The following is a 16424-nucleotide window of genomic DNA, read 5'->3' as shown; positions in this document are numbered from 1 at the left end:
GGTGCTTTTCAAATTATCGTGAGTAGTGTAAGAGTCGAGTACAATCACAGAAGGCGGGACATCTCTGTATTGATATCTGACATCCGAGGGCAGTGAAGTGACAGAGTGTCTGTAGACATTTCAATATGGCTCTCGTCAAATATCTGTAAGTCTTTAAACATTCCTATCTCTTCCATCATCCGGCTTCATTACAGAACGGGGTTCTGCTTTGTTTACCATTTAATTGTTATCGTATTGAAGTGCACACATCTTGGGAGTAAATCCCATGGCTACATGTGACTCGATGCTGAAAGTTTTCCATTCTTCAACAGTAGCAACCAATTTCTGAATTCATTTTCTTTTTTCATTCATTGAGACGCTGTGATACAATAACAATAGCTAAGTCTGGCTACACCATTTCTCTAGCATGCCAACACTTTATCTTGTGATGTTTTGAGCCATCTTTCCGTCCATTATCAACGTATCTCTCGGACGACGATTTATCAGGCCATTTCTCTTATTTTCAATTCTCCCATGACGGCTGGCAAACGGTATTTCTTAACCAAGTCAACCTTTACATCTCCGTTCCTCATCATCTCATATTTCGCCAACTGCGCTACGACCAAGGCCGTTTCTTTTGTCAATGTCTCATCTGTGTTCGTAAAATCAGCCATAGTAACTGTTGGTTGTTGTTCCTCAAACTGAGACAAAATGCTCTTGCTCTCCAAAAACGATTTGCTTTGTCGTGGAGTATTTTCCGCAATTACCGTCAGCTCCTCTATTCCGGCCAGCAATGGTTTCTCCTTCACATGTTCTATTTCGACACAATCATCCTCCTCATACCAGCCATCAAAGAATTGTTTGTTCAACAAATAATGCCCAATACAAAACATATCGATGGCTACTTTCCTCACTCCCTGGAAACTAATCATACTGGATCTCATATCCTGCAAAGCTCTCATGGTTCCGTAGTCCGTTTTAAAGTATATTGTGTCCTGATCTCTCAAGAACTTGATTCCCCTTCTGAACCCGGCACCCAGCCTTTCCTCGACAACTTTCCTGTCCACGTATATTGGATCGACCATCCCATCGTCTCCCTCATACACTTCAATGAAGTCAAGATCCTCCGGGTGTTTATCGTTAAGACAGTAATCCCACATACCTTCCACAGCAGCTCTGCTTTCATGGGATACCCTTTCGATCGCACATTGACCTCGCGGATTAACCTCTGTCCATCTCAAAACAGAGGATCCTGTTGGCTCAGGGAAGATCGTTTTTTCGCAGTCTACATTCCAGTGCAGGTTTTCTACGATTTCGGCACGAACTTCGATCAGGCGAGGGGATTGGGTTTCGAGGAAAGCTTGACCCCAGATCATGGAGCGAATATTCTGAGGAAGAAGGGAAAATTTGAGAAAAGTGTTTTGGTTTTCAGGCATAAGAGATTGTCCCGGAGATGGTGAAGTAAACAAAGACGAAAGCGGTGATATGAGCGAGAGAATGGAATTTACATCCGACTCGGTCAAGGTTTTGGTCAAGGATGCCATCTTTGTTGTATGAATATAGGTATTGAATTAAGATAGGACTGTAATGATTTGTCGTTGAATTGAATGTAACGAAACAACGAGGCAAGTTGTCTTGCAAAGAAAAGAAAGAAAGAATTCGGCTTGTGTAGTTCCTGCCCTGAGAAACTTTAGAAAAGAAAGTGGCACACACAAGCATCCAAACTGTACAGATGATCGAAATCACCTGTTCGACATATAATATAATTAACGATAGTGACTTGAATAAGATGGGTCAAACAATATTCGACCTTTGACTCTTTGTTTTCAAGGTCGGTAAACGAAGGAGAGTAGAGAATTATCAAACAAACCATAAACAACTAAAAAGTGAAGCAAAAATGCAATCTTCATTCATCACTATTTATGTACCTAGGGCTGTTGGATGGCAGGGAGGTAAATGTCAACACTCTAGTGGGATTCTGCTGGTCAGAATCAGGCTATGCCGCACGCTACAGGGTACTGAATCACTCTACCCCTCCAACCCCTCCAAAATCGCATTAGTAGAGCGTTTAACCTTCAAATTTTTGTTGATACCTTGTAATACCAAGTTAGTATTATACCAACACCAGAGATGCTACTTGGGTTCTTACCGAGGTTAAATACCATCCAAATACTGAGCCATCTAAAGCGGGTGTTTTAGGCGGTCCGACAATTTTACCGGGCGGCTGCCCATCTCGATAGGATGCAAACCCCGGATCGGAACCACTTCACCAACAACATCCCGGAGCAAACATTGTATGATCATGGTACAAAATATGAAAAAGCGTTTCAAAACCCTGTTTTTGCGTAGGCAAAATAAGACAACCTTGTCCGCTCGTAAAGCCTTCATGTACAACATATATTCCTGCTAATCATTTGCCGCGATTCCTTCGGTCTTAATCCAAGATGTATCCGCCCACCAGGCTCTTCGTGTTCTTATGCTGATAACAATATTACTCAAGACTCGAGTATTGCAGACTCATGTATTGTAAACAAGCTTCATAATCGATGATTAATACCGAGACCTCAAGAACCAGTAAGGATGAATTTAGATATCCGCAGACCATCAGGCAGGTGTAGTCTTTATCAGTTCATCCACTAATCCGTAGCACTCCTCTGGACCCTCGAACACTCTCCAGACATCCTTTGGTACACCGGCAAACGCTTTCTCAAATCTTTCGGGTTCGTTTTTCTGGACAATGCCAACGGAGGCTATGTCCGTTACTTTGCGAATGAGAACTAATTTGACCCAGCCTGGGTTTTTGCGACATCTAAGACGTTCGTTAGCGAGGTGAAAGACTGATATGCGAGCATACAAAACTTGATGATTGGGACAAGAAGGGATCGAAAACAATCTTAAATAAGAACTCACATCTCCCCATAAGCCTCCGGGTCACTCTGCGTACTATCGCCCACACAAATCATCTTCCTCTTCGGTAACCATTTATGAATCTTCTCCATCTCGTTAACTTTGTACTCTTGTGTACCCTCTGTCAATGTCTCCAGCAATCCAGATAAACTCAGGAAGTTGGCATCTCTCAGTATCATAGTTCCTTGGGGATAATATTCCCGACGGAATTCGCTGAGGAATGAGTAGAGAGTGTAGGGCGAAGCAGATAGGTAGAACCAAGGAGCCACGGATGCGTGTTTAGGTGTAATGATGGACTGTATGTGTTTGTATAGTTCTGGCATTCCATCAACGGGCTTTGGTTTAGATAAGAAGGTAGAGCGTAAAATGTCAATTGGAGAACTAGTTTGAGTTATTTTTATTGAATCGTCAATGTCTGTAAAAAGTTAATAAGTGCCCTCTGGGATATCTTCGAGTTTTGTATCATCTATTATATTGAGGGGATCTGAAATTCTCGGACTCACCAGAAATAACGCCCCACCCTTCAGGTTCTGCATAGACTGTTTTCATTTGCAATATTCCTTCAGTTTCCAATGGAACTTTGGCTTCCCAGTCTACAATTTCGCCGTCTTTGCCATCTAGCAATCCCCGGATATCACTACTAATACCATTCCGACCACATGGTCCAAGTTTTAAATTCGCGACCTGTTGATGACTTGAAGAAGCAATATTGACAACCCTTCCAGCTCGAACATCCATCAAGAATGGTCTCAATCTTTCTTCCACAATTTCATCTTCTCCTCTATCACCGTCACCCCCAATTCTCCCCACGATATCCCCAATGATCTCCGGTACATGCCTCGCACTTTCCGTCTCCCACACTGCAGCTACAAACTCTGCTTCCCACTTCCCGGTTGCCTGGTTTCTATACGCCGTATTATCCAATAACCAAACGGTATCGTCTTTGGTTACTGCTTTAGGAAATGGATTGCGTGGCCCGAGATACGAGAGAAGATTGTCTATAAGTGAGTTCGTGGATGCGCGAGGGAGAGTTGGAAGGCTTGATTCGGTTTCGGGGAAGTGGTTGCTGTTGCGAGCTTGGACTTGGAGGGACGTGGTGCTTCGACGGGAGATCGTCATCATGGCGTTATTGAATTTAGCTCTCTAGTCTGATTCTCTCTGTTATTATCTAACTCTTGAGATTATTAAATGTAAAGCTACGTGTTTGGTTGTAGTACGTTTGATCTCGGTTTAATTATTTAATGAAGTCAAAGACAGTCGAGATAACAAAAAGCAGAAACACACGAATCAGCAAAAAATGTTCGAGCGAATATGAAATGAATAGATCAAAAAATAAAAGAGCCTATGAAAGCAGTATAGGGCTGGTATTTAATCCACAGCTTTGCCTTACCGTGCCCCATCATTCTTATTTACGCTTTGAGGCTGATGATCACCCGCTTACTTGACGAAATTTGTCTTTAGCTTCTGGGGCATAACGTTAATATTAGCGCTGCGCCCAGCACCCTGAATCTGGGCAGCCTTGAAACTACAAGGGAGGCTGATGTAATGTGAGGTGTGATAAGGTCAGGGGACATTGATGAAGTGTCAGGCACGCGATGAATTGATTCGGCCATTTAGTGATGCGGATATAGCTTGGCTGATGGTGGCGTTAGGTATGACTGTACCAGTTCTTAGGTGACAACGGAAGTAGGTAGGGCTATGAGTAAGGGGATTTCTTGTACTCTAAGCAATTCGTATTTCACCGATTGTGTGGCTGATGATCGATATTATTCACAATAGTTTGTACTCAGCTTACTCTAAGCCCTGGAGTGGTGGACCATTTTTGTGCAACGTTGTTAGTGAAGCAAATGAAGGGGAGACATGTAAATTACCGAATTTATTATTTCAAGCCTCTATTTCAACATCTAACGATAATATAAATCTATCTATACTCCTTCGAGATAGAATTGTTTGCAGTAAAGATGGAAATTCAATTGATAAATTGCCATTGCTAACATGGAAGCAAAAGTCATTTATATTTCTTGTCGATGCTCGAGTTTTGCGGCGCAGTCATCGTCTGAAGGTGCCCGGTGTCGTTCATGCTGAAGCACTGAATCACGCTATTCGTTACTGCTATACTGAGCACATGATATTACACATCAAATTCCAAGAATGAATTGCAATATTTACGTCATCGTTACACTTATTGGCAGCTGCCCACTATATAAAATGCAACCACTCACATTTTATTAAGTGACAATCCCGTGGTTTCGTGGACTGTTGTTGCACATCTGGCACCAATTCTTGGAGTTTTTTGATCAGCTGGGCAGCTTTGACAATCGACCCCGGGGCTAATTCAAAGCTCAACGCACACTATCCATATCAAAGATACAAATGGTGTGAATTTCAGACAGGTAGAATTCGATATTCAAATCTTATTGGTCGACTATCAAAACCAAATCACTTTCTTAACGAAAGACACATTAATATATTGGTTTAAGACTTGACATCAAATTGCTCATATTTCCTTCAATTTCCCAAAGACGCCATGCCATGTAAACACACTATCTAGAAATGTGAACCCTACAGAATTATACCGTGGAAAACGCTTCCCGATTCAATCATGGAGCCGTAAGCGATGGTGGATAATCAGGAGCATCGGTCAGATAACCCTCGAGTGCTTTAATTCCCGGCGAAAAGAAATATTCACCGCCCCGTTGAACCACCCATCTTTCAAGTTCAAGACGTGCTTCTGTAGGCTTTTTACCATCTGGAAGCCCAATAGAACGAGGTGGGTGATGATCGAGTCGCTGGCCAACAATAGCATCAATTCCTGGACCATGCTCACCAACGAAATTGTCCTTGCGGTCTGGGAAGTGGTGGTTGCTTGCCCAGCGAGTAGTTAAGAAGTTGAAACCATTTCGAATGTCGCTCTGATAACACACGAAAAGAAGTCCACGTTCGTTCTCGTCATCAGATCTCTGTACAGCTTTCTCTTCGGGTGTTACTTCACCTCCATAAGAGATACCGCGGCGTATGATGACGGCATGGTCGTGGTCCAGGTCTCCACGAGGTCGCATTTTTCGGATATGTGCTGCGAAAGGACATTTTTTGTGTTCTTGAACGGGATGGAAGTCAAAGTTGTTAGAATGGAAAAGGCTCTCATCTTTGTCATCATGAGGACTCTCATCCACAGGTGTTCCTAATGAATGAGTCAGCGTTTAGTTACGTTCTGGTATATTACTTCTCAAAAACATACCATTTTTCCATCGACCCATTAGGTACGCAGCAAGCTTCTCTTTGGGATTATCAGATTCTCCTATGAACGGTGCGTTATGTTTGTTATCTTCTAACCATCTAAAAATGTATGAGATTAGTTCACGCGAACATGGAAATAAGCACAGTAACTCACTTGTCAAACTCAGGGACAAGCTGTTGGAGATCCCGAAAAACTAGGAAGCTCCCATCTTCCGCCCAATCTGGCTGCTTCATATCATCACCCTCGTGCCCTGCAAAGATCAATCTGAGAGGTGAAGCAATCTTAAGTCAGTTGGAATGGTCGAGATCAATCAATATTAGGAGAATCTCACCCTGATTTCACGGACTTGGGCTCTTTGTCCTTGGGTGTCACCTCATCTAAGCCTTCAATTAAGGGCTGACTGATTCCATCCTCGAAGCCGAAACTAAACATTAGACACGTTAGAATGTTCAAGCATCTATTGTAGATGAAGAGAATACTCACTGCTCTTTGCCTTTATCTGGGCGAGTCCGGCCTTCCCTGGTGAAGGTGAACTCAATTGCTGGGTCGTTGCTAATTAAATATGTATCGGCATCACCGAATCCCTGTTCCTTGAGAAAATGCTCTTTAATCTCATTCCCCATGGAATTCAAGTGATTCTCCTCTTCGGCTGTGACTAGAAATACTCCATCAATCAAGCGGTTTGGAGATGGCTTGTAGTGGTCTCGAATCTCATGCGGATCATCCCAGCCCTCGTTCACAAGGTCATCGTACATGCCTTTTCCGAACAAGCCACCTCTAAGCTGGTTCTTTCTAAAAATCTTGGCCAATTCTTTATCCTTCTTTACAGCTCCCTCATTAAAAGTGAATTTACCCATCTAGATATTCATTAGACGTTATTACACGTTCTTGAAAGCATGCTTGAGACTTACAGCGGCCAAACCTGTTGAGGTGAAAGCGATATTAACACCTGGCAGAGACTGAATCTTGGCTGGTCGACCTGATTGTTGTGCTTGAAGTTTTGCTGCAAGGATTTTGTTCTTCATATCACATGCATCTTTGGCGCTCGTAATTCCGCCATCTTTGACAAAAGATCTGAGCCGCTGTTTGAAGTCATCTGCTTTATTGATCTTAAAGAACATAAATTTTTGAATTCTTTTGGGCAAGCCAGGCCTAAAGCAAAATGGAGGCGGTAAGCAAATATCTTGAAATCGTGTAGACGCAAAAGCTTACCAGATATCACCCTGGATATTAGACTTTCTAGCTATCAAGCTCATGGCTGCTAGTAGCACGAATGCTCAAGTGGGAGCGTCTGGATAAGAAATTCTTCAATGATTGGAGATGTAAAGGACGTATGGCATGCTGCGATGAATGATGCCTTTATTCGAGGATATCAAGCAAAGTTAAATAGAAAAAGAGCACAAGATGTACTATTCTCAAATCCACACTGTTTTGAGTTATATAGCCACTAACCATGAGCTTAGTGACAGATGATTGAAGGGTGTGGATCACTTTAAAAGAGCTGCTTGATGATCCTGTATTCATTTCCGTCAATTAAACTTTGTGATTGGCATAAGTCGATTCATCAAACGTTACATCAAATGGACGACTATGAAAGGATACGCGTAAGATCATTATAAACCGGACTACTAGAACGGGAATCGGATCTAACACCAAGCCATCATTCTCCTTCAAAGCTAGAATATGGAGATATGTGATGAGCTAGGTATCATAGGATAACTCTCCCAGGACGATGGCCGATCTTTGGAGTGTAAATTCTTTTAATTCTGTGAATAGTTTCCATACATATTCGGATTACTTCATACAGACAAAGAAGATCGGCCAGTATGGAGCATTGCAGTGTCAAATGTCGGTGCGTCAGTGACAGTGACAGTGACAAGCGCGCTATCTCCACGAACATCATTATTTTTGTGTCCTTAAGTGATACTGCGGCTGAAAGATCATCAATTTAATTTTCCAATCTTGAAGTAGATTAGAGATAGTGGCCGAAAGAATGTCCACCCATATTGTTACAGTGCATCTGTCTTTGACCCCGTATGAGGTCTGCCGAATAAATTCAATTCATCGAGCTGAAACCTAGCCCATTCTAAGATGTGGATTTATCGTACATATCAAGGTAAAATGGTCGAGAGAGGTGTATGATTGGATGATTCGGCAAAGTAAATAGTTTTCCTCTGCAATTTTGTTCTTATTTTTCTGATATCGCTTTGGTGCAGAAGGTTAGACCTAAAAGGCAATAGGCAAAAGTTGAGTCAAGTGAATTTATGCGGTATGACAATGTTGTAAGAGGTGAGCAAGAGCTCAAAGATTGAACCGGATGCATTGCAAATATCATATTGGAGGATACTAGATTGCTAAAAATCACTACAGCGTGAGAAGTTAGCACCATCTGTCTAGAGTTTCCTAATAAAAGTTCAGAAAATGAATACCGGTAGCTACGGAACGGTCAACGTGAAACTCCACCATACTAACTTCATTCATATCAAAACACGGCATGCGATACAGCTGAGTTGTGGGGCACAGGCTAGCCGGAAGTCAAATTTACCTTGTCGGACCCACAGATCTTCGACGCGATCTGTTCGTCCTTAAAATATTCCCTGCTATGATCATCATGGAGCCGCTGAGATGCTGGAAATCTACCAATGAATATTTCGGTATATCTCATCTTTGGCGAAGAAAACGAAAATCAACTAAGCCTGGTAAGCTGCAAGCTGAAAGTATCCTGGTATGAACCTACCAATTTCCCGGATAAGTCGGTGCTTTGTATTGACCAACAGAGGTTGAATTGGCTGCGTATCTTGTTAACACAGGTCAGTAAAAGCTACCAAATTCTGTATTCGTATACGAGAAATCCACTTCCATGACATGTTCATTGCGTCATTATACTGGGAGTTTGAAGCTCAGTTAGACTATTGACCTCCTCTTCTTCACGTATGTAGTGAAGATCCTTTGTGTCAATGACCGTGAGCCTTTACAGTCCAAGTTTTAGACGGCAAGTCACAATAGAAGCTAAGAAAATCATCATTTAACTATTTATATGCATGGTCTCTACCTCATGTATACTCAACAACTACGAACTGTTCGCAGTATTGCAACCTTTTTCTTGACATTATTTCAGTGCCGAAAATGAAGCTACAGTGGAGGGAACTGCTCCTTGGAGCTTCCTTAGGCGGAGTCAATGCTGTCAGTAACTTCATGACAGAGGCGATAAACTCGGAGCGTATCTCTGGTTATGGGCCAGTCGACAAGCCCTCATGGGAGCCGGAATTCACCGATCAATCACGTCCCCATAAGGGAATCCGAATCCCTCGCGAAGAGTGGAAGTTGGAATGCAGCAGTTCTGATGCAAAATATCCGTGTCAGAGCGCGATTGATGGAACTAATACAACTTCCTGGCGTAGTGGTTTGAGTTCAGATGGACACAGCATCATAATAGACTTGAAGAAGTACTACACTGTCAGTGCGCTTGTCATTCTTCCTCCTATTGATACTAGAGATGACGGCCTCATTACTCAACATGAAATATACGCCAGCAACGACAAGAACAAGTGGGAAGAGCCCATTGCATATGGAATGTGGCCAGACACAAACAGACAGCGACTATCCGTATTCGAGCCTACATCCGCTCGATACATAAAGCTCAGTGTAAGTGCTGAGGCAGAGAACCCCTCCTGGATAGGTATCTCCGAACTCAATATCTATGCGACACAATACACCATCCCTAGAGATCCCAAGCTAGGTCTCTGGGGTCCGACCCTTGATTTTCCAGTTGTTCCAGTTGCAGGGGCTCAAGAGGCCTCTGGAAACATTGTCTTGTGGTCATCATGGGCGTCAGATACGTTTCATTCCACACCTGGTGGTCAGACGGCAATGACCCGTTGGAACCCATCATCAAACGTGGTTTCAAAACGGATTGTTACCAACACCACGCATGATATGTTTTGTCCCGGAATTTCCATTGATGGTACTGGGATGATGGTTGTCACTGGCGGTAATGACGCCTCGGAGACCAGTCTATACGATTCTTCGTCTGATCAATGGGTCAAGGCACCTCCAATGAGATTACGTCGTGGGTACCAAGCATCTACAACTCTCTCTGATGGGCGTGTCTTTGTTATTGGTGGCTCCTGGGCTGGAGGTTCAAATGTTCCAAAAAACGGAGAAGTTTACGACCCCATCATTGGAAATTGGTCGATGCTTCCTGGAGCCACAGTTAAAGAGATGTTAACTGATGATATGGAAGGTCCATGGAGAGCTGACAACCATGGCTGGCTTTTCGGATGGCGAAACGGGAGCGTTTTCCAAGCCGGTCCTAGCCGAGCCATGAATTGGTATTTTACGGAAGGAAATGGCAGTGTTCAAGCAGCGGGGGATCGCTTAGAAGATGAAGATTCCATGTCTGGAAACGCTGTAATGTTTGATGCGACGGCAGGAAAGATTCTTACCATCGGGGGGTCTCCTGACTATGACAAATCTTGGGCCACCAATAATGCCCATGTCATTACTCTGAATGGACCAGGAGAAGAAGTGGATGTTCGGCCGGCTGGAAAAGATGGCGTGATGCATTCGGAAAGAGTCTTCCATACATCCGTCGTTCTGCCTGATGGAACAGTTTTCATTGCTGGTGGTCAGACATTTGGCGTTGCTTTCAATGAAGAAAACGTACATTTTGTCCCCGAGCTTTATGACCCGAAAACCAACACTTTTACCGAACTATCGGAAAACAATGTCGTTCGTGTTTACCACACACTATCAATTTTGTTACCTGATGGAAGGGTTTTGAATGCAGGTGGTGGCCTGTGCGGTAACTGCTCTGCCAACCACTATGACGGTCAGATATTTACACCGCCTTATCTCTTGACAGACGAAGGGAAGCTTCGCTCTCGTCCAAAGATTACATCAAAGGTTCCAAAGCAAATGAACATAGGCGATACGTTGTCATTGACCACAAGTGTTCCGATCCGTTCCGCCTCCTTGATCCGTATTGGTAGTGCGACTCACACAGTCAATACTGACCAGCGCCGCGTGCCATTACCTATGAACAAATCTATTTTTCGCAATAAATATTTGACATCTCCTCCAGCCGATCCTGGTATTCTCATTCCCGGATACTGGATGCTGTTCGTCATAGATGAGCATGGAACGCCCAGTATCGCGCAGACTATCTTTTTTTCCACAGAGAAAACAACGGGTTCGAGTAGGGAAACGCAGAGCGAATGGGGATATCTTGAATCCTACTGGCGAGGTTGGAAGCCAGCACTAGTCTCCCAATCTTATCGTGCAGGACGAGAATTGGTCTAAAATGACACTGGGCATTTATGTGCATTGCGAAATGAGAGTTGTAACAGTATAATAAGATGGTTGGCATGAACAATGCTGCAACTTTGCTAGTGTATGTAGTCAATTCATGAACATATAGTTGTGAAGACAAAGCATTGCCACTGGCATATAGAGTGAACTCGAGATGTATCAAAGCCTTTTGAAGCGCATGCGTCGGCCTCTTTTGATTCAGGATTGGCACAAGAGGAAGACTTTGGTGCAGACTACTGACATCGTCCCATACAAGTAAATTTAAACAGTCGAAGTGATTGCTTCCAATTTATCCCTGGCCGTGGTGAAAAAACAAGGGAGGTTGACCCTCACAATTATCGACAGAATTACAGCGTCAAAGGCTCGTGTGGCTAACCTTATCGAGCAGGCCTGCAGTTTATCTTTGGCTTTACGACCGGGATGCCGGAAGCAAAATTCAGACCCAACCACATCGCGACACTCATGGGCCACGATGCGCATTTTGAACATGAATGAAAATCGAGAGAGGAAAACGGATCACAATTCTGTAGGAGTCACTGTAATGGTCAAGACACATAACCGGAACTATCACCGTCTGCCACCACTGACGATCGCAATGCAAGACTTACTTTTGGTGGAGCATATTCAACACTAGCAGGTTTCCTATGAGAAACTTTTGTTGCTCATTAGGTCAGAAAAGTTGCTAGATGGCTCGGGTTTCCTTCACTCTACGTGTAGGTGGAATGGTTAAATCTCTCTTTCCAAGCTTCTCGACGACTATTACGGCCGGAGAACACAGTTTTTACCATTCATTGATGTAATTGCTGCGGGAAGTCATTTTTAAGTTGTCAATATCCACTTGAAAGATGAAGCGGCGGCTCAGAAGCAGTAAGGTGGTGTTACAGGGTTCGGAATAGTATCATATGAAGAACTATTAAATCTTGCTGCGAATCTGATCATCCCAAATACTACGATTCTCGGGAATTTTGCAGCCTCAGATAGTTAACTTGATGGCATCCCCTTTCAAGCGGGGAATTATATCATTATAAGACAAGGCTCTTGCATTGAGTGACTGCAGTTGTTGTTTTTGTGTAGTCTAATTCTGTTCCATCAATATTCATGCTAGGCTTTTTCCCTCGTGTCATTTTCGTTGCGTCTATTCACCGTTCACAACAAAAGTACGTCGAACTCAATTTTGAGTCAGGCCTAGCGGGCATTATGACTTGAAGCAAGATTCTTGATCGTGTTATTACCTTCCTTCCTTCCATCCTCAAGGTGCAATCGTTTTTCTCTTTTGCATACAAACATTAGCAGCTTCAGAGACACGAATCAGCTATCAACTAAGTCTAACCTTCAGCTCACATTTGCACACTTCCTATCCATTTGGAAAAAATTCTTCCCTAGAATCATTTACTCGTCCTTTCTCTCTTAAATCTCACGACAGTACACAGAGTGATCATCAACTTCATACACCACCTAAGATTACAAAGCTTGCCTTGAGTGTTCCCAAAAAGACTGCGTGAGCACTTCCTCTTTCCTTCCTTTTTAGCCTCTGCTCATACTTGAAGTTCCCCGTTAGTTCCATCGCTATGCCTCTGAACTATCCCTCTAGTTTCAGGGTTCTCGCAGTAGCCATTTTGGCTGTCCCAACCACCCTGTCCCTTCCCGGATTATTCGATAAATCCCAACAGTTAACATCCACGTTTACTTGTGATCAACTCTCTGAAAATTCATGCCTCTACACCTTCTATGCCGATCAAAAATCTGCGATCACCACAATGGTAGATAAAAATTGTACCGACTATGGTCAAGACCATGTTGTTTTCAACAGGACTAAAGGGATTTTTGGCTTGGACAGTGGTCCAAATGCCCTTAAAGATCATGTCTGGATGTTGTCAAATTTCACTCGGTTGAATGCACCAAAAGCAGTAGTTAGCTTTACATCACCGCTACTACCTGAACTTCAATGGCTGGACAAAAGTTACAACGTCTTAAGGCTCTTAAATGCAAATATTGTTAAGCCACCATCTGTTCCCTTGGGTATAGATCCGAGTCATTCAGATGTTTATGCGCTGGAGATTCCATGTTAAACAACAGAAGGTTTGTTCATTTTTGGTAATGACTACGTACCAAGTTGCATGAAGATGAACCAAATTAGTATACACGTTTTTGTTTTCGCTTTAAAGCGTGGCAGTAGAAATTAGAGGGAAAGGGGAAAACCCAATTCGTATGTAAATTAGGGGCTTGTCGGTGCCTTGTGGCACATCCATAATAGGCAAAACGTGATTTTTACATAGCTTCGCGCTGTCAACTTCGTTTCATCTTTCTGTGAATGCATATTAAAGGTTCGTGAATATGATCTTATTCAGTCTATCGCTGAGGCCAACACAACCATAGTAAATGTAATCGAGTCTCCAGTGATCTTTGAAGCTGCCGCACATAATAACAATGAATGACATAAAAGGAAAATTCACATCGCACATGAAAATTCTAGTTAATGTATGACAATATGAAGCACTATAATCATACAGTATCTCCAAGTTTACATTTAATTAACGGATATTGTTTAAGTCCCTTTTAAGTAATCAAATATTCTGACGCCACCAACAATCAATGACTACTCTGCCTTTAAATGATGATTCATTGTCACTAATCTTGATTGAGTGCCTATAGCTTTATACCTTCATTTATGGAAGTTCACAGAATCCTTATCTTTTCCAAAGCATTAACCTCAACCACAAATTCTACAAGTCATTTTGGCAATCAGCAACACGTTCTTGTGTATTTCCCTCAGAAAAAAGGCGCCTGCGTATAGTGGAAGTCTACTTGAAACTCTTCAATATGCATCTCCATCTTTACATCATCTTGTGGTCGCTATTGCTTCAAAGAGCGCTCGCCGTTCCTGATATCTCTCTAAAATCTCGAGCAAATAAGTGCTACGAAGACTCCTCAAAGGTTCTTAAGCCCGATATGACCTGCGATCAGCTGCCTGAAAATACCTGCTTCTACACCGTCACCACCTCTATGAAGCCCGAGTCAGCAACCACCTCGATTACGGATTGGAATTGTGTTTCATATGGCGAGGATCATTTTGTCTTCAACAGGACAAAGGCTCTGTTTGGTATGGATGCTGGTCCTATGGAAGTCAAGGATCGCATTTGGGTTGTCTCAAACCTCACTCGTTTGAATTCACCAGAGTCGAAAATTGGTATTAGTAGTTGGTATACTGGGTCTTGTAGCTTCCCATTGCTTCAATGGCAAGGAAAAAAGTACCTAGTGTATTTGGCGGAGAGTATTGGAGACGCCTTGTCGAGTCTCATACCTCTCAAGGTTCAAAGCCATGTTTATAGGATCGAAATACCATGCTGATACCAAGCATGCTTCGCTATATTGGTATTAGCTGCCCACCTGATCACTGAGGGGCTGCAACAAACATTCTCTGGGCACATATGTACAGTCTTTTAAGAAAAATTCATTCGTTAATATTAAATTACGCTCAATGCAATTTGAAGCTCGTTTGTGAATACCGTAATCTTCAGCTTAAATGAAGCTTTGTCAACCACGTTGACGTCGTAACAGTCATCGAGAAAGTCTTATAAGCTCTAACTATGGGATCTTGGATGGCTCCACATATTTTGACTCAAATTACTACATGTTTTGTCATATCACGATTGAACAATGACTCTTTCTCAATGATATAATGATTCATGGCCTCCGAGTCATACCCCGAGTTCTTATTTTCTCGACAGTATGCGATATTTGACACTGTGACTCCGTTGGCTAGATCAGTCATCAGCATTATTTTTATCGAAAAACTTAACCCCTTTACTCCTTTTAAAGCTCTATATCCAATCCAATCTGAACCACAATCAAAACTAAACGCAAACCAAATTTACTGAATTTCGATAGTTACTAACGCCAATTGTAACTACAGCCACAAGCTAAACAAAGGATCACTTCAGCCCACCATATTCAATCGTCATTACAACATTAACTTCAAAGTCACATAGAGAGCTATCAGTTTCGACAAAAATTATCCGCCGGGCCAAGCCAATCTATCACATCATGTAAGTTTAAAGGCATTTTAATGTTATCAGAGGTTTCATAGCTAATTTTTTTGTTCGAACAGATCAAAATAAAAAACATCATCTTCTCCCAAGTCATCCTGGGTGTTATTTCATTTGTTCTTGGATCTCCACTTTCTCCACCATGGGTTCGCTCGCCATCAAAATGTAGTAATTCTGATGTCAACACCTGCACTGTCGAAGTTTACGTCCCCGTCAACAAACCCAATCAAAACAAATTTGCCTTTATAGTCACTCTTTTCGATTCAAATTGTGATACAATGTGCAGTGATACTTTTGAACATCGTAACACCAGGATTATATGGGTACCGCCGTGCCTCAAAGGTGGAAACATGACCGTTCAAGTTGAGGGGGATGGAGAGCTGCAGCCAATTTATTATAATGGCTCTCCATTATACATCGGAATTGTGCCTGATGGAAACACTACCATAGTAACACACCGCGATGTGTTTCAGTGTCCAATAGCAAATGCTGCTCTTATGGTAAGATCGGCTTCTCGCTCTGGAGAAAGTTGTGAAGAGGCTGAACACCCCCCACCTCTATACGACTCATGTTATCAAGCATGGAGACTTGCACATACACCTGTAGTTGGAAGTGGTCATACGGGCGATTAATGGATGGCAATGCCTGGCCAGCTAGAGGTGATGGTCGAAGACGGATTTTGGCCGTCAAAGGGATGGGTTGGCTATTTACTTGTTAGCGATTGACTTCACCGAATTTCATAGTGATCTAATAATACGTTGATGTTCACACGCCGCTTTTATACTTACTTATGTGAGTGACTCTTGATGGAACTTTGTAAAAATTCCTGAATTTGGTCAGCTGTATCAGAGTATTCTACTTATGTCATATTCTCTTGCTCTTCTTACTCCACTTCATATTTTGAGTCATCGATAACTAGTTGGTATTTTTCATCATTGTTAGCC

At 42.6% G+C, this 16424-nt stretch overlaps 7 protein-coding genes across 7 annotated transcripts; 4 read left to right on the top strand and 3 right to left on the bottom strand.

Annotated features, from left to right (window-relative positions):
• Positions 1-224: 224 nt before the first annotated feature.
• BCIN_13g05740 (hypothetical protein) lies at positions 225-1660 on the bottom strand. The gene has a single exon (XM_001554674.2). It carries the CDS (start codon positions 1521-1523, stop codon positions 483-485), a length of 1041 nt encoding a protein of 346 aa, XP_001554724.1. The 5' UTR covers positions 1524-1660; the 3' UTR covers positions 225-482.
• Positions 1661-1877: 217 nt separating this feature from the next.
• On the bottom strand, positions 1878-4284 carry BCIN_13g05730 (hypothetical protein). The gene is made up of 3 exons (XM_001554675.2): positions 3390-4284; positions 2890-3301; positions 1878-2788 (listed from the first exon to the last, which is right to left on the bottom strand). The coding sequence occupies exons 1-3, from the start codon at positions 4006-4008 to the stop codon at positions 2584-2586; spliced, it is 1236 nt and encodes a 411-aa protein (XP_001554725.2). The 5' UTR covers positions 4009-4284; the 3' UTR covers positions 1878-2583.
• Positions 4285-5265: 981 nt separating this feature from the next.
• Bcprd1 lies at positions 5266-7613 on the bottom strand. The gene is made up of 7 exons (XM_024696892.1): positions 7337-7613; positions 7036-7276; positions 6608-6981; positions 6456-6548; positions 6278-6388; positions 6125-6222; positions 5266-6067 (listed from the first exon to the last, which is right to left on the bottom strand). The coding sequence occupies exons 1-7, from the start codon at positions 7378-7380 to the stop codon at positions 5487-5489; spliced, it is 1542 nt and encodes a 513-aa protein (XP_024552706.1). The 5' UTR covers positions 7381-7613; the 3' UTR covers positions 5266-5486.
• Positions 7614-9089: 1476 nt separating this feature from the next.
• On the top strand, positions 9090-11749 carry Bcgox1. The gene has a single exon (XM_001554677.2). It carries the CDS (start codon positions 9251-9253, stop codon positions 11423-11425), a length of 2175 nt encoding a protein of 724 aa, XP_001554727.2. The 5' UTR covers positions 9090-9250; the 3' UTR covers positions 11426-11749.
• A 938-nt stretch (positions 11750-12687) lies between these two features.
• BCIN_13g05700 (hypothetical protein) lies at positions 12688-13707 on the top strand. The gene has a single exon (XM_001554678.2). It carries the CDS (start codon positions 13003-13005, stop codon positions 13501-13503), a length of 501 nt encoding a protein of 166 aa, XP_001554728.1. The 5' UTR covers positions 12688-13002; the 3' UTR covers positions 13504-13707.
• A 506-nt stretch (positions 13708-14213) lies between these two features.
• Positions 14214-14912, top strand: BCIN_13g05690 (hypothetical protein). Its single transcript, XM_024696891.1, has one exon. It carries the CDS (start codon positions 14255-14257, stop codon positions 14780-14782), a length of 528 nt encoding a protein of 175 aa, XP_024552705.1. The 5' UTR covers positions 14214-14254; the 3' UTR covers positions 14783-14912.
• Positions 14913-15317: 405 nt separating this feature from the next.
• Positions 15318-16250, top strand: BCIN_13g05680 (hypothetical protein). Its single transcript, XM_024696890.1, has 2 exons — positions 15318-15480; positions 15543-16250. The coding sequence occupies exon 2, from the start codon at positions 15759-15761 to the stop codon at positions 16110-16112; it is 354 nt and encodes a 117-aa protein (XP_024552704.1). The 5' UTR covers positions 15318-15480; positions 15543-15758; the 3' UTR covers positions 16113-16250.
• Positions 16251-16424: the final 174 nt, after the last annotated feature.

The sequence above is a fragment of the Botrytis cinerea genome, chromosome 13, assembly GCF_000143535.2.
Source record: "Botrytis cinerea B05.10 chromosome 13, complete sequence".
Classification (NCBI taxonomy): domain Eukaryota; kingdom Fungi; phylum Ascomycota; class Leotiomycetes; order Helotiales; family Sclerotiniaceae; genus Botrytis; species Botrytis cinerea.
This window is presented reverse-complemented; position numbering and strand designations above follow the sequence as displayed.